The sequence below is a fragment of the Barbus barbus genome (genome assembly GCF_936440315.1).
Source record: "Barbus barbus genome assembly, chromosome: 28".
Classification (NCBI taxonomy): Eukaryota; Metazoa; Chordata; class Actinopteri; order Cypriniformes; family Cyprinidae; genus Barbus; species Barbus barbus.
In genome coordinates, this window is record NC_136756.1 from 17,754,727 (window position 1) to 17,776,718 (window position 21,992).

General features: G+C 37.8%; 1 protein-coding gene across 1 annotated transcript in view; it reads left to right on the forward strand.

Annotated features, from left to right (window-relative positions):
* The window catches only part of LOC306847987 (phosphatidylinositol 3,4,5-trisphosphate-dependent Rac exchanger 1 protein-like), a 67,841-nt gene that overhangs the window by 1,253 nt on the left and 44,596 nt on the right, over positions 1–21,992 (forward strand). Inside the window, exons 2-3 of the mRNA XM_079382270.1 lie at positions 20,103–20,168; positions 20,324–20,446. Coding sequence (XP_079238396.1) covers positions 20,103–20,168; positions 20,324–20,446 — 189 coding nt within the window. The remainder of the gene's footprint in view (positions 1–20,102; positions 20,169–20,323; positions 20,447–21,992) is intronic.

A 21,992-nucleotide genomic window follows, 5' to 3' on the forward strand; every position in this document is an offset into this window, starting at 1 on the left:
TGACGTGTGAACACTTTCAACCCGAGAAACAAGAGTCTGTCACTTTTACTGCTTTTTTTAGTCATTCAAACAAGCTCTAACATAAATTAGAGTATATTACCTGGTCATGTGCTATTTCCTTTTATAAGCTCGGTGTCTCATAAATTCAGTAGCGACTCATGTGAGAGGTGGGATTTGCAGGGTCTTCAGGGCAATCTAGTAAATCCCCTGTAACTTTCAGAACACTTGTTTTTTTGTCTTTTGATAAGACCGGGTTGTGCTCATCAGCATACAATCCTGCTCAGCCCAGAGAATGTGTCCTATATTAACAACCCTCCTGGAGCATCACTGACCCCCCACAGTATTTCAGTGCACTGATAAAGTATATTAGCAAGTAAAAAAATAAACACAGAAAATGTTTGAAGTCTACAGATAGTAATTTGGCATACTTGACATGTGTTTTCTTGCTCTGATTAGCATCAGATGAAGACCTAGCATACCTGGGTTTAAGAACAGACAATTGTGAACCCATTCATATTCAAACCTTACTACACATTTCAGTGTATTATAACTTTAATAAACCCTGTTATTCAGTTTTTCATGCATTCCAAAATGCATTTCTCACATTCCACACCAGCGCATTTGTCCCAGTCCAAAACCTCTTGATCCTGGGTTAAATTTAACAGGATCAAAGCAACTGGAGAAGTTTTACAAACATGCCAGTGAAGGGGTTAGCAACCAGTTTTATAACAATCCCTCATAATCATATTGGCCTGTTAAGCTTCTGGAGGACTGTGGCTTTGTGAAGAAGCTGCCAGTGAATGACGTCGAGCCGACTGTGGCAGTTTAAGATTTAGGAAAGACACTGTTTCTGGTTTTCTGTGAGAGGATGGATTCACTTGTCCTAGTTATTGTTCTTTCTCTGCATATGGGAAGAATCATAGGTCCCTCTCATCTGCTGAGTCTCAGAGGGATTCATCTCCCTAGCGGTGCATCTGATGTTATCTGATCTGGAAGCATTAAGTGAAGCGCGACCAATCAAATTAGTCCCTGCAGATGCCCCTGACGGCCTCGCGTCAAGATGTGTTGACGCAGGTGAAGCGAAGCGGACGGTGGTGCATCAGGTGAAAGGGAGAGGAAACCGCTTCGTCTTTCAGCATCTGTGTCTTTCCAAGGGCCTCGGTGTGAAAAACAAGGCCGTGATTGAGATCGATATCAAAGACGTCTGCCTTTCAACTCATGGGTGGCACTCTAGGTGGTCTTTATGTTCTTTTGTTAGCATTCACAGTCATGCCAAACATCACTGGCTGCCACACTCTAGGGAGACTGATAATTGCTTCATGAATTTGCTTAGATATTTAAGTAAGATACGCAAACAACTTTTATTAGACCGGAAGGTTTTTGTCGCTCCCTGAATGGCTCTTCATGCATCTGTTTATCTCTAGAATTCCACAAGGAATCTCAAAGATATTACAAAAATGATAATGTCATAGTTTCAAAGCAAGAAACCAGGCTGTGATTTGTAAACGGTTGGCAGAACTGAATATTCCCCGATGAGTCTTTTTTTAGGCATCATGCCCAATTTTTTTTTAGCATGTTCTCTGTTTAATTTTGAATTTTAGATAACAGATGACGGAGTAAGGTTCAGATCTTTGGGTTAGGAAAACATTCTAACCAGCACATTTTGAAGGTTTTTTAGAAGATACTTTCTGTCATACTGTACAATAACAGTTCATCTTACATTTACTCTCAGTGAGATGTAGGGAAAGGGGTGTGTCTTAGAAGAATGGAGTCAAAAGTTCATCAGTTGCTCCCAGAGTGACCTGTCCAATGGCATTTTTTTTAAAACTCCATTGACAAAAGCATTCAGCAAAATGATTAAGAAAAGCAGATGGCAAATGCTTTTTGCAATATTTATTTATTTATTTATTAATAACTATTAATAGTATTAATAGTTATTAAATATTAATATAATAATATATACTATATTATAATAATATTATTAAATATTATTAATAACCATTAATAATTTATTATAATGAATTGCTTTAGTATTTTGAATCGTTAAGTATTATAAATAATGTTAAATTATTTATTTGCAAATTAATTTTGTTTTATTTAAACAAGCAGTTTTAAGCATCTATTCACTTGCCCATGTAAAATTGTAGCTTATTTGTTTTTATATTTTTGAATTGTTTAATTGATAAATCATTACTACATTTTATCCAACAAAAAGTGAAGGAAAAAGTGTATACACTACAATTTAAAACTTTAGTTTTTTTGAAAAGGTCTTTTATATCCTCACCAAGGCTGCAAATATTTGATTAAAAATACTGTGATATTTTGAAATATTATTTTAATTTAAGAAGTTAATATATTTTAAAATGTACTTTTTTGTGTGTGATGGTAAAGCTGAATATTCAGCAGTTATTCCTCCAGTTTTCAGTGTTACATGGTCCTTCAAAAATCATTCTAATATGCTGCTTTGATGCTCAAAAAATATTATTTGTATCATTATCAGTAATGTTTACTGTCACTTTTGATCAGTTTAATGCATCCTTATGCAAGAGCATAATATTAAATCCTTTATTAGTTAGCTACATCCCATTCAACAGACCTTTTAAGCCATTAAGATAAGTAAGCTGATTCCAGGGAAAGTTTCCCTGGAGAAACTTGAGGGTTAAATGTCTTCCTCAGGGGCAAAAAAGTAGGAGATTGTGATTCAATTAACTTTTGAGTTCCTAAATGTAAGAGCTTCAGTGTTTGTACATGACCGGGATCCGTTTCCTATGTTGGGATCTGTGCCCCCTCTAATGTCTTTGCTGCCAGTCCAGCTGTTGTTAGTTTGTGTGGCCCAGCTGGGCTCCTGTGGACAAGAGTCTGTTCACCCAAACAGGATGACATGAATGTATAGAGGAGTAGGGGGAGGAAGTCAACCTGGTGCTTCCTGCTTGCCGATGATGTCTCTGTCTGAGTCCTTGCAGGAGGGAAGCACAAGTGTAGGCTTTCTGGGTTATAAATAGTTACAGACCCGATCCGCACCACAGTGTCACAACCAGCTACCCAGCAGCCATATGGCTCAGTGGGGTACACGTCTGCACCCGCCAAACTATGGAAACAATCCTCAGCTTAGATACTGGCATTTTATGTTTTCTGTGTTAAGCTGCACTGGCCCACCATTGTTTTGAGCCTGTTTCTCTCTGCATTTCTAAGTAGTTCATATTTATAAACTGTTACTTGCCAGTCCTTTGTAATTATTTATGAAATTTGATGTGTTTTAGAAGCTTGGATGTATGGATTCAGTGCTGAGTGTTTTGCATGCTAAACTTGGGTTCGCTGACCCCCGTAGACCCTCCAGATGTGGAGTAGTATTGATGATCATCAGTAGCAGCAGCAGTACCACCTGTACTAAAGCAGTCTCACGCTACGACTGCTGCAAGCTCTGCTGATTACGCTGCTATATCCTCTAAAGTGTTAGATTATCAGTGTTTTAAAGCTGTGACAAGTCATGCGTTATAAGCCAGGACACAGAGGCTCAAGTCAGCACCAGGAATTTCAGGAATCTCTTTAACTTTCCTGAGCTCAATTAGCTTGGTAGACCTTTCCTCCTGTTCAAGCATCTGATATCAAACAAACACGGGGATAATGTTGCTAATTATAGCTTAATTTTTTAATGCTGATTAGTTACTGGTTTTGTGGAAGGGGTTGAGTTTCCTCATGTTCTACTTTGATAACGTATCACTTGAGCGAAAAACAGTTGAAGGAAAAGTGATTTTGTAGTTTTAGCTGTTTCCGATTACTTTTATGATGTCTGTAACACCCAAAGACCCAAGGATATCTGGAAAAGAGCCAAACACAAGCATTCATTTCTATGGTAGTTGTTTGGTTCTGGAGAATTCTATAATCAGTCACCTGAGCCATATCTGTAATGAGGGATGTCCAAACCTGCTCCTAGAAGGCCAGCGTTCTGCAAAGTTTAGTACTGTACCTGCCTGGAAGACTTTAGTAATCCTGCAGACCTTTATCAGCTGGTTCAGGTGTGTGTAATTGGGGTTGGACACTGGCCCTCTAAAAACAGGATTGGATACACCTGCTGTAATGTGACTAATCACTCGAGAGCTGCAGGACTGCCAAAACCAATTGGTTGATGGCATCCCAAGAATGCACAGTCCCAAACGTTTCACTAGTGACTGTCCTGAGTTAAAATGTTAAAAGCAGCAGACAGGGGAAAAAATGGTTCATTTCACTCTTCCAAGTGTTCTCCAAAACATCTGTTGCATCTATTGCAGTTTTAAATGTTTTCTTTATATCAAAAATTAAATTTTAAATTAAAGGGGTCATATGATGCTTTTTTAAAGATCATTATTTTGTGTATTTGGTGTAACAGAATATGTTGACATGATTTATTGTTCAAAAAACACATTATTTTTCAAATATTGTACATTATTGTAAGTCCTCTATGCCCCGCCTGTCTCAAACGCTTTGATTTCTACAAAGTCCCTCTTTCCGACAAGTTTAGTCTGCTCTGATTGGCCAACTGGCACAGTGCATTGTGATTGGCCGAACACCGCAAGCCGCGTCGGAAATGTAACACCCCTTTCCATAATCGCCAGCTTCAGCTTTCAAAATTATAGTAAAGAAAGACAGTAAATAATGTCGTTAGTTTTACCATCAGTTCAAGCACGAGAGGGGAACAGAGTCGCATGACAGACACAGTGATGAAGCTCGTATGTGTTTGCAGTTTGCACACAAGCAGCGATTGTGTGACCGTTTCTCCCTCTCTCACACACGCACGATGCTGCGCTGTGACTCTCTCTCACACACATGCGCACACACACAACGCGCAAAATTCCGCATTTAAACAGTCAATAGTAAATACTAATAACAAAACATACAGTCGCTGATTCAGAAGCGCCAGATTGTCAAAGCAAAGTCACAATTGCCTCTCTCTTCACGAAACGGTCGTCCATAAAATGCGTTGCTGTTCTGTTGTAAGTAAGCTTAATGATTCCTAAATGCATCTACTTTCGGAAGGTCAAATAAAGTGCTTTTGCTTTCGCCTAGAAACGCACAGCGTCTCCTAGTCATGGCTTCATCAACACTACTGCAGTTACTGAAACCACACCTTCTTTCTTTGCATGAACATTTGGGCTGCATTATGCAAATATTTCCACATTTTGACGTCAAGATGTGGGGGCGTGTTTGAACGAGCCGTTTTAGGGGGGCGTGGCAGAGTCTTAACTTTGATAAAGAATATCGCTTTGGTTTTGAGACTTTAGTCTTTGCAACTTCAGGGATCTTATCTATGCACAATAAGCTTGTAACACTCCAAAGAGAAAGGAAAACTTGAAATCGCATTATATGACCCCTTTAAATTTTCATTTTAATTATTCCTTTTATGACAAATCAGAATTTTCAGCACATCGTCACATGACCTTACAGATATCGATTTGATGCTCAAGAAAATTTCTTATTAGTATGAATGTTGAAAACAGTTCTTTGATGAATAGAAGATTCAGAAGAACACCATTTATCTAATATAGAAATCTTCTGTAACGTTATACATTTCTTTACTTGACAGTTTTTATCAATTTACTGCATCCTAGTTGAATAAAAATATTTACTTTATAAAAATTAAAAATAATAAATAAAAGCATACTGCCTCAATCTTTGAATGGTAGAGTATGTTCATTGCAAGTCATTTTATCAGAATACACAGCTACTTTTGAATTGTCTGTGGAGTGCAGAGTTTGTGGTATCTACCACCGACTCAGCACAGTCAAACATATTTAATATTCTGTTATGTGTAGAAAGATTTTGGGCCAATGATCGTTTTTCATGGGTTGGGGCTACCTAGTGCATAAACAGCAAACATGGGACCAATAAAATGTCCTGTCAATGAATGTGGTAGTTGCTGGTTAATGGAAAAAATAATGCTTTATGCTGCAAATTATCGATGTTGCATGTTTTTCATGTTCAGGATGTTTTCATGTTAATGTTTTTTAGGAGGACATCCTGAATCATCCGCATCAGCAGTGAATCTGTGAGGATCTTGTACAAAAACAACAGCAGAATTAGCAGAAATAATCCTCCCGTGGCCTTTTGTGGTCTGATAGATATTGTGAGTAAGGACATCTGCTGATGTTCTCTGTGATATTCAGTATTTTAAGCAAATCGGATCGGCTGAGCTGAAAGTCAAACTTAGAAATCCTAGATAGAGTCGACTGATTGGTGAGTCACTGTGAGGTCACGAGCACAGCATGAAACTGATAAAGTCGTCTGTGTTCCCAACCATGCTGACAGAGGCCTGAGAGAGGTGTTGATGAGTTATGTTTATTCAGATATCAAAAACAGAAAACCATTGGGATATGTAACCAGGCAATGGTGTAATAACTGTCTCCTGTGCTTACTAGTTAGATTCACACCTGATTTAATCGCATCTACCTGGCCAGGCGCCATGTTATAAACATGTGAATAAGGTATGCCTGTTGACACCGCCTCATCTTTTACAAACAAGCTTACAGCAAACAAAGCCATGTGTTCGAGATTATGAATGCTATCAGATAGAGGAGAGGTATGCAGACCACAGGCATATGGGATAAGACTCTTAGCAGATGTTCCCAAAATGTTCAATAAACATTGATCCCGGATTGTGGCTTGCAGCATTAAACTGACACTTACATAACTCTACTTTGAGCAGGTTTAAGGTCTGTTGTGTGTCCCTGGCTGTCTAATTATTTAGGTGATGAGGATTTATGTGCATGTATGAGGTTTGTTTTCCTTTGGATCTCTTTGTGGGATAGTGGCTGTGATTATTTACTTGAATCAGAAACAGTACTGGTGCTTTCTCACTTTATCTTGACCGCCAATAGCCTTGATTGTGACCCCATCACAAACATTACTTTTGCAGCTGTAGACAATAGCCACCTACTTGAGAGGCATGTTTTGCAAAGGGAAAGGCAGCGGTAAATAGAAGGCCATTGGTGTGTTCACCCTTGACCCCTTTGACCAGAAGAGCTCTAAGGAATTCCTCAGTTGTCCTGAGGGAATTGCCCCTGCGGTTTGTGGCCAGAGGCCGGCCGTAGTGTCATGACTCTTGAGATATTTTTTGGGTGAGATCTTCAGATGGATGGCTTTTCCAGTTGCTTTTGAAAGGGAATAAATATGAACAGCGTGATGTTAACTTATCCCACTTACCTCATCCTTGGACAAACAAAGGAGTATGTAGTATTAATGGATGTGGACTGTGTCAGAATGATTGGAACTGAATTATTTGCTTGAGTCTGTAAGAACACTTGAAGATGGAATTAGTCCGGTTACCTTGATCTGATGCTTGCTTTAAAAGTCAGGTCATTCATTTAGGTAACTAAATAAGATTTATTAGAGAAATTAACTAAAGTAACTAATTGGAATTCATTGACATAATGTTTACTGATTCTTAAAGGAATATTTCACCTAAAAATTTTCTTCTATTTGTAATTGTTTTTTATTTACTCACTCATGTTATTCATGTCACATTCATTTTTAAGGAAGCGAATGATAAAGGATAAAGAAAGCAGCTGTGAATTTAAAAGCCGTGGATCAGACTTCTCACAACACATCCCACAATTTTTATGTATCAGATCAGTAGAGGGAGAATAGACTTTTGTGTTTGAACACATTCAGCCACAAGAGTGTCTATGCCATGTGCTGTCCACTTGTGATTGGATTGACAAAAATGCATATTAATACCAAGTGTAAACAGGGCTATTGTGTCAATGAGTTCAAGTCTGGAGCAGTCCAATTTGTGAACAAATCTTTCGTTCGAGCTAGTTCTTTTCAAAATGAACTGTTTGTTCCGGTTTCTAAGAACCATTTGTGAACAAATTAATGATCAATGGCTTAAATTTGTATCTGTTCCCTATGTAAAGATACTGTATGTAATCAAAAGGCCTGGAATCTACTAGTAAACAAGGAATTATTGCTAATTTAAAGTTATTTTTGGCTTATTTTTTTAGCTTATAACGGAGTTTGTTGAAAAATCTAAATGAAGATTAATTAAAATATTGAATCATATGGAATGAGTGTGAACTTTTTCATCAGTTTAGAACTTCATGTAAATCCTGCTGTTTGATTTAATGCTTGCTGTTTGATAATGAATGAACTCATTCAATCTCTACTTTAATCTGTCATAAAGCATCCGATGTTTTGTCATCTTGTGGGTTTATTTCCTGTGGTGAGATGGAAGAGTCTTTCCAGCCACCAAAGCCACTCTTAGGATAATCAATGAAGAAATTATAGAAATCGTGCATTTGTAATTTGACTCTAATGAAGCAATATTGCAATGATGGTGATGATACACTTTTGTGGTTTTTGGGCTGAGTGTGCTGCAGTGATATTGAATCCATTATTCTAGAGGGAAGGAGGAATGACACATCAGGAAATTATATAATACGCACACACGCATATAAGCCTGTGGTAAATGACAAAGTAAGCTGCTGCGGTTGTTCATGGCCAAAGAAATCCCATTATGCGTCAGTACACTCCAAAGGTAATTAAACCGTATGTGTTTGTTTGAGTACTCATGCAAGTGTCTCTCTATGTGAAGTGATAATGATTGCTGTCTGTTGTTGTCGTATAGGCCAGCTCAGGGCCCACTCTGTCCTTTCCCCCCTGTGGTGAATGAACCCCTGTCTCTAATGGCACCTTTCCATGTGCTCAATCGCTCTTCCATGGAGATGAGCCCAAATGCCTTCCAGATGGCCAATCCAATCTGGACTGAGATCTTATCTCGACTACCACATGTCAGCACCAAGCCTTTGTAGCCTTACTGTCCAATGGTCAACCAGTGTTGGATTTTCAGTACGCTCAAGCTTCTTAATGATGTGCTGGTACTTTTCTTGTGAATGGGGCCATGTTGGAGAAATGTGATGTACACACCTACCTCACATTGGAAGCATATCTTATTTTTGCTTGGCAGATGAGAAAACGGGTGGAAAAATCTTGTTACATTAAAGGGTAGATCAAAACCATATTTAAGAACCAGAATATCAAACAGTCTTAGGGGGTAGGCATTTTTAACTTGGAACAGTAAGCAGCTACCTACTAACTACCCAGACCATCCTAGCAACAACCCAGAAGATCCTTGGCAAGTACCACTCACAATTTCCTCAGATAATCTTTGGAAAGTCATCTTAATCAGGCCTTCTCCAGATTGCCATTAGGTTATGTAGCGTAGTCTTGCTCAGTGTATCAGTTATGAGTGTCTCTTCCCTTGTCACCCTCATTTTTTCCACTGTCCTGTGGTGCCATGGCTCATTTCCACCCCTGTAAGAAGCTCAAACAGCCATGAACTTTGAAGCCCCTCATAGCGGAAGTGCGGGACAGGGGGCCGAACTCAAAGAGGACTTTGTTGCAGCAGCCACTGCTTGAGGGGTGATGGGGAATCAGAGTCACGAAGAAAGAGGGCTGAGTTGAGGCTCAAACCTCATCCTCCTGCCACTGGGCTCTTTGTCTCCATTAGCTGGGTCGTGGCCACAAAGAGAGGATTTTTTTCCCCCCTCTCTCTCTCCCCTTCCCTCTTGGTTTATTTATTCGATTTCACGCCATGCCGGCCAAACTGGCCCATTCCTTGCGTCCAAAACTACTTCATACCCTTTTGCAGAGAGACAGATTCTCACAGAGAGCCATGAAAGGACCCTTTGGAAGGGCCGGGGTGTGTTTTTAGCTGGGCATTCACAGGAAGCGTGAGCATCGGATTCAGTACGTTTTGCTGTTGCTCACGTTGTGGGAACCAGTTCGGGTTGTAAAGATTCTCCTCACTTGCACTGGAAAAAGAGGACAAATGTGTGATTTGGAGAACCTCAGGGGTTCTTCTGTGACCCTTTACTGTTCATTGAATGCTAAAGTACCAGCAAGTAAACACCACTGTTTGTTTAAAGTGGGAAAATCAACTTTAGGCAGGATGCTGTTAGTCCTGACATGTGCTGAGACATTTAACTTGAGGAAGACTGGGTGAGTTAATATCCAAGGATGTCCTGGACAAAGGCAGAGTGGACATCCTATAGGTTAACAATATCCTGTCACTTAGCAGTACCAATAATATCAGACTGGGTGAGTTTGTTTCATCAGGCACCTTCAGCTGTCACAATGACGCATATAGTGCTGTGGGTTTATAGTCAACATGAAATCAAAATTGACCACATTTGCTTTCATTACATGTTCCTGGGCTTTTTGCGAGTGATTCAGCATTACATGTTATTCCAAAGAGAAAAGTTGATGTCTTCTTTGTAATGTTCTTCTTCTGAAATTACTTTCTTTTTCCGCCGATGTCAAGTACATTGCACAGGCCAATGGATAATGTTGACATTTAGACATTGTTTTATTAAACACACGTTTGATCTGACTCTATTCTGGTATGCAACGCCCACTTTTCACAATCCAATCAATTCCTGATGGTTCATTGAATATCCCAATCCATTCTGAAATACATCATATTATAGAGTTGGTGTTTCACATTGTAAAATAAGGTGGTTGGTTATGCCGTCATTTCAGTTGTTGACTGTACTGTACAGAGTTGTGTAGTTGTGTAGTCTGGTGAATCCTGAACATTCAGATGAGTTTGGGTTTTATTATTTCAAACTTTTGATTATGTGCATTGTATTTCCTTCAAACTGTCCTAGTTTTTCCAGAATGCCTGAGTTCACTTTATTGTTGTGTGTTTGAAACCCCTCCTCATTGTTGCTGCTGTAGAATTACTGCTGAATGAAAGCAACTATCTGGCAAATTTACTGTTAGGAAAGTGTCTGCAGAAATGTCTGCTGTCTATTTCTGCCTGAACGCTGAGTAATCACATTCAGTTTTCTGAGACTGTAGTCTAAAGATACTATACTTTGAATTTAGAACTTTTTTTATTTATTCATGCAATGATGAGTTGCTATTGGAAACAATATTGCTATTATTCAGGGAATGCTATATTTGCATTGACTGGAGATGATTTGTGGTTGTAAATGTGAAAATGTGTGTAAATGTGAAACATTCTTGTTTGATGTGTCAATATACAGTAGTCTTACCCTGACGGAGAAAGGGTAACTTTGAAAGGGAAAGGGAACTTTGACATGGTTTTATATCATCTCAGCCCCTTATTAGTAGTTTACGACATTGTTCACTTTGGTGCTAGCATTTTAGTGTAAGTTAAACATCTGATCTTAAAAACTGTAAACCAGCAGCTATGTTCCATACTGACCTTAACTTAGGTAAATTTGCCCATGTTTTTTAAAAGTAAAAAGTGGCAAAATTACCTGAATTCACACTATTTTATATAGGCCTTATTCTCCTTAAAGGGTTCATGACTGATAAACCAAAATTCTCTTGATGTTTTGACATATAAGAGGTCATTGTACTATAAAAACATCCTGTAAATTTCAGAACTCAAAACTTTGTCATTACTCTAAAAACAGCTTATATTGAAGGCAATCTGCCAAAACGACAGATTGTGGAATGTTCTACTCTATGATGTAATAGTGTGGATAAACCCCGCCTCCACAGAAGAAGATTGACATCACTGTCTGTTTAGCCCTGCCCACTGATTTGTGCATAGTGTTTACGAGAGAGGCGAATGCGCAGGTCTACGCAGAAACCAAAAGATAAAGATGGCTCTGAAGACAAGAAGACACTGTGCAGTGCCAAGTTGTTGGAAAAAACAGTATTTGCATTGCCTTCCTTCTGATCCCAACATTAAGAAAGAGTGAATGAACTTTATTTTTAATAAAATTCCAGACTGCGTCAGTAAGAACTCAGTCTTTTGTTCACTTAATTTTTACCACGGATTCGTTTACAAACAAGGCACAATTAGACGTGGGATTTTCAAAAAGATTGAAACTAAAAGACGATGTTGTGCTGACTATATTGGATCTGACAATAATGTCGTGGGTAACAGTGTGAGTAATCGTTTTTATTACGTGGTCACTGTGTTTATGTATCCATCTGTGAAGGATGTAGACTGTCAAACACACACAAGTGTTAGCCAATCTAAGCAGTGGGTGTTTACTTCCGAGTCTACAATCCGCCACGCCTATTCAAACAAAACAGGACAGAAAATAGCCTGTTACTTCTAAATTATGATGTTTTTGGATTTAAAAATCTTGATAACATTTATAAGTGGACCTCTGAGAACAGTACAAAATAAAAAACAGGTAGTTCATGACTACTTTAAATGGGCCATTTTTACATTTTATTTGAAAGATTAAATGAACAAAATATAATTTGATTATCATTTGTTGGACCAGGATGTGACCTGTAGGCTTTAGGTTTAGCCACATCGCTGTTTTTCAGATGTCTCACTTCTGTTTCTTTGTTCGATTAGTAGGAATCACATGCTACAGTGAAGGCTTAGAAGTGTGCCTTAATGCTTTTGCGTTTCTGCTTTTTTTCTTGATCTGTAGCTTCCCTTATGGTGTTAAGCAATTTAGGCTCACCCAGACCAATGTTTTCTGGCTGATTTTGATCGGAATTTTACAGATTCTTGCATAAAATTGGGTCACAGCTGTTGACACATTTATATTTATTTTGATTTGATTTTGATTTGATTTGATTTGATTTGATCAACAAATTGGTTTGTACAAAGCTAACAATCCCAAATGCTATGCCTTTTGTCCACTTGTTTTAGTCAATGATTTGGAGGGGCCGTCTCGTTTAAAGAAATTGCTGAGTTTACCCTAGTTTCACAACCAGAGGTTTGAAAAGAGCATGTTGCAATAGCCAGACTTGTCCCTTATTTCAATAGAGTGCCCTTGTATTTGCCCTGTGTGACAGACTTCATGTGCATTTATGTACTTGCATGTGGTTAAAAAACAGGATCTCAGTAACACATAAGACAATATTCTAGAAATCAAATAGCTCAGTGTCTGGACTACCCACTGTTTTGCTATAAAGTAAATCAACCAAGGTAATTGTTTTCAGGGAACCATCTGACATTACATGATGTGGCTTTCAGTGATATTCTAATTGATATCCCAGGACACGTTGATTGTCCACCACACTTTCTTTCGCCGTCTGTGGCCTGGCTCTGCTAGGTCAACCAGAACAGTGCTAGTCTCGACGTCTGCTGGTGGCAGAAGTGGTGGCAGCAGGCTCTTGACCCTCAGTCCTGTTGGGAGAGGTTGAAGTCCATGACAGCATATGGCCAGTCTGGTTTGGTCCACCTTACTGTCTGACCATCCTTGCCTGACTGCTTCACATCAAACAAAAGGCTTGTTGCCCATGTCTGACCTTCTGTCACTCTGAAATTCAGCACGCCTGGTGGGTTAGATCTCCAGCGATGTGAGACAGTAAAGTATGTCAATCAAACTTTCACCTTTTTCAGCATAATTGTGTGAATTCACAATGTTTTACTCTGTAAAATGATATTTTGTTGCTCTCTGATCAGAGGCTTCACTTCCCTCACATCAAGAATGACTACAAACACACTACTCCCTAAAGGATTGAAGTCTTTGGGCCTGAACGCTACCTCAGTGAGTGTGTTAGATTTGAAAGTCTGAGTTACACTTCTGTGTTTATCAGAGCCCAGATTCGTCCACACTGCCTCAAGTTGTTTCTCTGTTTTAGCAGTGCACTGGCATGCGTGTACCTTATTTCTCTGCACTGACCACACAAAGCTTCTTCACACCACACCGTTTCCTATCTAGAGTCATATCCTTCCTCTTTTTGTTTTTCGTAAAGAGAACTCAACTTTATTTCTCCCTTCCTCACAAGTATCACATCAGTTCATCCATTGCTCTGATTTCGGGGGTGTTCTTTCTTTAAAAAGGTTATATTTTTAGAGGAAGGTTCTCATTTCCTAATTGCGCTCAGCATTTACTAATCAGTGGAAAGTGAAAACCAGAACATCTTTCCTGAAAACTCTTAAAACAGAACATGCACGTTTCAATATTAGCTAGCTATTTTACAAGTTGCCTATGTTCAGAATGAAAATATTAACTTAAGTATACTGCAGTATACACTTTACACCTCATACTGTTTTTAGAATACTGAAACAGCAGCCAATATTCCACTATAAACAGAGCCCTATGAAATCAGTTTTATTTTTTCCCAAATTCTATTTTTTTTTTTTTCCAAATTCAGTTTTTTACCATTTTAAATTTTTCTGGATTCCGTATTTATTTTTATTTTTTTATTTTTTTCATTTTAACTTTACTAGACCTCTTTTTTATTATTATTATTATTATTATTATTATTATCAAAAAGCATGTTGAATTAATTTAAATCCTGAAACTTGGCATTTTTTCTCAAATTCAGTTTTATTTTTTTTACCAAATTCTGTTTTCTATTAATTCTAATGGTTTCATTAAATATAAATAATCAAAAGCATCTCTAATTAATTGATTTTATATAAAAAATATTATACATTTATTGGATTTCTTTATCTAAAAATACTGTTTATATGTAAATTTTTCTGCTAAATATTAGTGCTGTCAAATGATTAATCGCGATTAATCACATTCAAAATAAAAGTTTTTGTTTACATAATATATGTGTATACTGTGTATATTTATTACGTATATATAAATACAAACACATGCATGTATATAGTTCAGAAAAAAAAATTTTTTATATATGAAATATATTTATTTATAATGGAAATGTAAATACATGTACATATTTTCTAAATATATACTCTGTGTATTTATATATACATAATAAATATATACAGAACATACACATATATTATGCAAACAAAAACTTTTATTTTGGATGCGATTAATCACGATTAATCATTTGACAGCACTACTAAATATATCCTGGTAAATAATTTTCTGGTTAATATTTCTTTAAAATGTTTTAATAATAATTTTATTAGTAGTAATAGTAGAACTATCATTACCTTAAGTAATATTTCTGTCACACTTTCTCCAAAGTTTTATTTTGACGGGTTGCTGTGAAAACCTTTAGGTTTCTGTTTGTATATATGACGATAGTTTTAAACTGCTCATGAAGTGACTCTCGTGGCAACAGAGATTATGTTCATGTTCTCATATATTGAGTCGGCAAAGGCCGAAAACACAGCAAGCGCCATGCATGCTTCAGTACGTGTGTATTAAACGGACCCGCAAGTCTGCACCATTCATTCACACTGAGACACGCAGAACATGCAATATTCAATAGTCCACATTGCATTTTGTGTGTACTGACCTACTCTTGATTTATCCATCCAAAATTAGGCAAATTCCGTGACATTCCGCATTATACAGTAAATTCCATTTTTATGACTGGATTCCACCATTTTGTCTGTTTTCCACATCCCGGAAATCATAGGGCTCTATAAACATTTCAGACAGTTGAATTCTAGATTATTACAGAACAACACTGTTTGTCACATGACCTCATCACAAATTGCAGTAATGCAAATATCTTCTTGAAATTTTCTCTTAACATTTGGTATTCTGATGAAATAATGTGTTAAGAGAGTGAAAAATCCCAGTTATTACTTCCTGTTCATCTCGCACACTGGAAATGGAAGGTCAGGTTAAGCACATTGCAAGCACTATTTCAAACACAAGTAATAATAATACGTTTTTATTTATCCGTACTAGCTACTGGCAGAAGGCAGCACATTGGCATTGCTAATATCGGCTAATTAAGTTGCAGTAGTGTTTGTTTATCAGAGAGGGACTAAGTGGTGTGTCTGTTTGCATGATAATGAAAGACTCTCGTCTGTGAGAGAGGCCGTAAAGGAGGTCATTAGAGTGGCCCATCGCTGTTCAGTGTCTGACCCCTCCAGGAGCAAGCAAGTGTGACAGAAAAGGCTCTTCAGGCTCTTGAGGACAGAGATGTGCTGGACCAAAGTGAATGGTTTTCACTCATGTCCTCCTCTTAGCTCTGAGACTCTGGAAAGGTCTGTCCATGTGCCATTGTTGGAACTGAACTGCTGCTGGTTATATCTGCACCTCAGTTGCATCTAGTATATATAACCAAGTTGCATCTGAAGGATCCAGTTTGTAAGTTTTTACATTTAGTTTTTACATTTAATGTTGCAGGTTGGAATCAGTGTCCAAAAATGTCACCCAAAGTATCTAAATACCGTAGATAGGCCATTTAAAAATGGCCACAAATGCCCCGCAGGGTGAATTCCTGCTTTAATGTTTTTAACAGTTGATGCATCCCACTTGTTAATTTTCATTGTTTAATTTTTTTTTTTTGTTCTAGATCTTTCTAATTTAGTTTGATGCAGACACTGTAGTGATTCTACTCTGTCATAATGGCAAATATCGTTGCTTGTTTTGCTAATATATATATATTTTTTTCATGGATATGTGTATAAAACACTTCCAAAAATTAAAAAAAGAAAGTATAAAGCTGTATAACCTAGCACAAGGACAAAAAAGGTGTTGTAGGTTATTTTTTGTGATATTTTATCTTGTGCATTATTTGCAGCTACTTTTGTATTTGATATGTTTTTGTATTTTATTTATAGTTGTTCATACTGAGATTTAGTTAAATTGAAGATAAAATTGTGATTTAATTTTAAGATTAAATATAAGATTAAATTTGAGATAAATCTTCATATTTTCAGAAAGAAAGAAAGAAAATGAATTCCGGGGACAGTTATTGCACCTAATAAAAAAATATTTCCTTATTCTGAATATGGCTACTTATTGATAAGTTTTTATGTCTGTGTGAACAAACTGTGTTGGTTGTGACACGGTTTAAGTTTCAGACTAACAAAATAGACTTTTGTTCCAATTCTGGATATGAATTTATCATAATGAGAGATAGAATTAAGAAAATTGACATTTTAATGAGCCAGTTTTGAACAAATTATATGGGTTAATGTTGAAGTTAAGGCATTAAAGTTAAATTCCACTAACTTGTTCCCAAATTGTGAAAACAAACAAAACAAAATGCACTTAACATGAATGTTTATGGGGAAATGATTTGCCACAGATACTGTCAATGGAGCTTCTCGCATATTTCTTTAATGCACACATTATAGAAGGCACTGCTGTGAAAGATATTGCCATGACTACAGGCCGTATAATGTCACCACAAGTTAATTTACTTTACATTGATATTCTGTCCATACACATGCGTTTTAAAGGGGCTTACAGGAATTTGTATACTGTGTGGTGTTAAAAACTGCTGTGGACATCATACATGGCTGTGGTTTCTCAGATGCACTAAAGAGTGCATATTCAGCGTGCAAGTATAACTTCACAGTTTCCATGCGGTATATTGTTTTTGGCAGTAGTCCATCCTCAATACAAGGGTGAAAGGCCGTGCAAGCTTCCGAGTCTTTTTTTTTTTTTTTAACCCTTCTAGCTCAATGACAATCATTGTTTGATAATGTGCTAATTTAAAGGAAAACCATCTAAACAATGAACAGTGTTGATGTATTGTGTGTGGTAAACAGCAGCCTTTTTGTTACGGAAAAGGTTTGTTCTGCATTTTCCTTCCTGAAATGCAAGAGGCCAAGGTCTCGCTCCTGTCATTGAATTAGTGTCAGTGTTTGGTTAAGGTCAGCCTGTGTTGCAGGTGGCAAAATTATAATGTCTGTTTCCTGGCAAAGCATTTCATTGAGGGGGAAAAAGAGTCAGCGAACAGCTTGTTTCCGTTGTGGGGACATATGGACACATTCATGCTCTTCTACATCTAATAGCCTGTGGCTATTCTACTGTGTGTAACTCTATTCCCCTGGCCCTCTTACCAGCTGGACAGAACAGACAGTCACAGTCTTCAGATATGTAAACCACATCAGAGTGCTTACAATTAGTCGGTTTGCCTATAGATAGATTTTCTGATTTTTTTTTTTGCAATTAACCGTTTTCCTCACTCTCCTCTACGTGTCAGTTGCATCTGTAATGTCTGAAGCCCTCACACACTTGAAGTTTCCATTTGAGTTTCCATCCTCTCATTTAGGTTATTTGAGCTGAAATGAAACGCAGGATCATCTGATTACTGAAAGAGATTGAAGTCACAACAAAATTGCTTGTGAAGGTTGATGTGCAATATTTCATTAGCTCAGTACCTCTTTGAATCGGAATGAATGAATGAATTTTTCATTTTGCACACATGCCCCCAGTTGCACCTGTCATCCTCTGCTGCTGACTTCACACTCTTCGTTGCCCAGAGAAACGGTTACGGTTGCCATGGAATCACAACGCAGCCTTGTAGTATTTATTTACATGATATTTTTGACGTAAGCATGAGAGTGATACAGGGAAAGGCCAGAGAAGGGCCTAACTCTCAAACTCATCAAGGTGAATGTAGTGTACCTTTTTTCAATGCAACAATTTTTACATATCCCAGTTTATAGAGACAGCTATATGTAACCCTACTATTAAAATTGTTTGTTGAGCATCATGACCATCCCAACAAAGCAGCATTGACTCAGCCAATGGCATGAGTTTTGGGGTGGGGTTTAGGAAACAAGAATTTATATATATTTTTTAGATATTTAGAAATCTTTTCCATAAACTCCATCCATGTCATGCAAACACTTCTTTTACTCTTGACCCTTCGTTCTGTTTGTGTGTTGCGGTTTGGAGATTCGCATCCTGTCTATAACTCCTCAAGCCCCTCGGGCTGAGTCACATGGATGACCATTTTATGGATTATTGTGGATGGGCCATATGAGAGATTAAATTAGCGCACGCCTGAGGGACGGGCCCCTCGCATTGCCGCCAGGAACTGCAATGAACAACAGGACCACCATCATCACCACCACCCATATTACACTAAGTGTCAGTTCCCTTCTGGGAAATCTGACTAGCTAAACATAAACCATGTCATTCCAAACCTGTATGACTTTCTTTTTTTCTGAAGAACACAAAAGGAGATATTTTGACAAATGTTAAAGACTGCTTTTGTCCATACAGTGAAAGTCAATGGGATCCGAAACAATGTATAGACAATAAACACTTTCTTCAAAAAATATCGTTTTTGTTTTACAGAAAATAGAAAGTCATAAAGGTTTAAGACAGTAGAAGTGAGTAAATGACAATTTAAATTTTTGGGTGAACTCTTCCTTTAAGAATTGAGCATTTCTTGAGTACAAGCATATGATTTCACATGATGTTTACAGCTAAATGTGTTGGAGAGTTTATACAAACAAACACTCTTAGAAGCATAAGCTGCCATCCTAAATGTCTTCCAGAGATGCAGAAGTGTGACCGAGAGTTAGTCTGTCATTATCAGAAGGATGCCAGAAGGAGATACAGTGAGTGCTTCTCATTAGCCAACTTTTAGTCCTGTTATGTGGTAAAGGAAAAAGAGGCATGATGGCCTGCATTTAAGGTCTTGTTCGCCTTTAAAATCCATGAGAGAGGAATGGAGACTGGTGATGAGTTTTTTCTACCAAAACAATCAGCCCTATGCTGACGCACAAAATCACCTCACATGCTAATAAAAGAATCAAAGAGAAAGATGGAATAAAAAAAAAAAACAACAACAATAGCAGAGGTAGGAAAGGTGAAACCGCTCAGGATAAGTCTTTAGCTGTGTGGTGTTGCTGTGGGAGACCGTCGGAGACAATAGCCAGAGTGACAGGTAATTTAACAGACACTGGGGCGAAGTGAGTCGAGCGCACTGTTAGCAGATCACTTCATTGCCGTTGTTGCCGCTGCTGATGAGAGAAGTGTTTTACAGAGCCAGAATTAGAAACAGTCAGTGAGTGGCAGACTGTCTTTCTCCAGGGGGAGATTCTTCTAAAATTGTGCAAATCAGTGACGAAGATATTTATAATTCTATTTGTGTTTGTTTTGATAGTTTTTAGTTTTATGTGCTACAGTTTTAGCACATAGTCTGTATGCACAGCAGGGTAAAGTGCCGTTAAGATCTCTTTGTAAAGCCTCTGAAAATTTGTCTATGACACACTTATGTTTATTCTCCCATCTGCAGTAGACAGTGCAGTATGTGGAGTTTGGCTTCACGTGTGTTTGTCGCTGAAGGTGAATGTTTAGTCTCTAGTCAGAGTTACAGGCAGAAGAAGGGTGTAAACCTACAGGAAGTGTTACAACTTTGGCACGTTAACATAAGTGTGGCGACCATACAAATCTGCCCCACCTTTATTTCACACCGCAGTGATTCTTTGTATAAACACTAACTTTTTTTCCCCCTCTGTGTCTCTCTCTATTTTTGTAAATCAACAGGCTTTTCTCCAGAGAATAAGGCAGACTTCAGAAAACCAACAATGTCTCACTCCAGAGCAGGTCAAGGTAAAAAAAAAAAACATTAACACACACACTATATTACATGCAGTATTATTATTTTGAAAATATACAGAGGCTCCAAAATATTTGGACACTTAAAATGTTACTGCATTAGATTAACAATAGTGTTTTTTTTTTAACGATCTCTTCCTTTCATACAGATCTTGTTTTCCAACATTGAGTCCATTTTGGAAGTCCATTATGAGTTTCTTTCCACTCTGAATGCCACTTTGCAGCCTGAGCCCCAAGCACACCATTCTCTTGGACGCGTGTTCCTCAAGTTTGTGAGTCCATGAGACTGCATTTTAAATCATATTTGAACTAGTGCTTTTCTGAAATCTATTTATTTATTATGATTTTTGGGGTTTTTAGTCATGCAAATGCATCCCAGTGTGGGATCATCCCCGGTATCCTAGATCTGCATTTACCTCCTCCATTCTCTCAAAATACTATCAGCCCCGAGACTACCTGCCCTCCCTGTGGTCTTTCTAAAAAATGTATTTAATGATGTTAGCTAGCAGCTCTAGGGATTTAGTAGAAGGTCTGTCTGCTCCACTTTATTTTGGATCTCAGTCCAAAATCACTGCATGACGCATTAAGAAAACAATACACCTGATCTTGATCCATTTTCAGTCAATTGGTTTGTTACATTTTTCAGTTTCTGAAAGGCTTATTTTATTTTGCCTTAAATTTGCATTAAAGTTGCAACTGTATGAAAGCGTTGCTGCCTACAATTCTAGCCTCTTTATCCATTTAAAAAGTTCTGTATAAATTAAAATACTTTCCCTCTCTGGAAATATGGTAATAATGATGATTTGGGATTTGAACAGTGATTTAATTCATTCCTTAGTGTTGGCTGTCAGCCATGCATATTAATTCTGGCACATTAACTCTTTCTATGGTTCTCACAAGAAGCCATTTGGGGCCTGTCATCAGTATGTGACCTTCGACCAAGTTCGCTGAAACATTCGGAGGTTTTTACCTCAAACTGGAGTGAATTTCCTCTTAATTGGACTCAGTGTGTATGTGTGTGTGTTTTTTGGAAGAACGGTGCTATAAAGCATATGCCAGGACAGATGTTCGCCTCGTTCATGGATGAGGTTGTGTGATGCTGCCAAACTCTCTCATTACAGGTGCTGAGGTCTGGAGCCCTGAGGGCCCAACCCCAGAGTACTGACACACACGCATACACACACTGCATACACATTAATGCAAATGCCAAACCCTCTCTAGACATGTGCACACAAACATATAGAAATATATAGAAAACACACAGCTCTTCATGTAGACAACATGCACAGACAAATGAAGAGGGTCAAAGGTGAAAGAAAAGAGGGAAACACAAAACTGCTCTCCAACCACACAGTGCCTGTGGAATACCTATTGGTTTCCTGCTCTGTCAGGATGCCTCAAGCACCCTCATCCGTCAGGATTCACAGCGTCCCCGTCAAGGTTACAGTGCCTACTCTGACTATTCCTGTGGAGCTCGAATAAATGACATCCTACCCTCACCACATGCATTTTTAATAAACTGTCATCTCAGCCCTGATTTGATCCAGATGAACAGTTCCTCTGGACTTTTTTTAGCCAGACCCTACTCATTTTAATTTATTTTTTATTTTGTTTTTATGAAGGTTTAGTTGGACCAGCATTTATTTAAAAGCATGATTTATTGGTCACTACATAATACTCAAACTCTCATCTGTGCTATTTGATAGTTTTTGATCATTTAAAAATAATAATTATAAAGAATGACTAGCTGTCCAAACTTTTAAATGGTTTTTAATAACTGCATGCTTGGATTAAACTTTAATAAAATCAACTCATCTT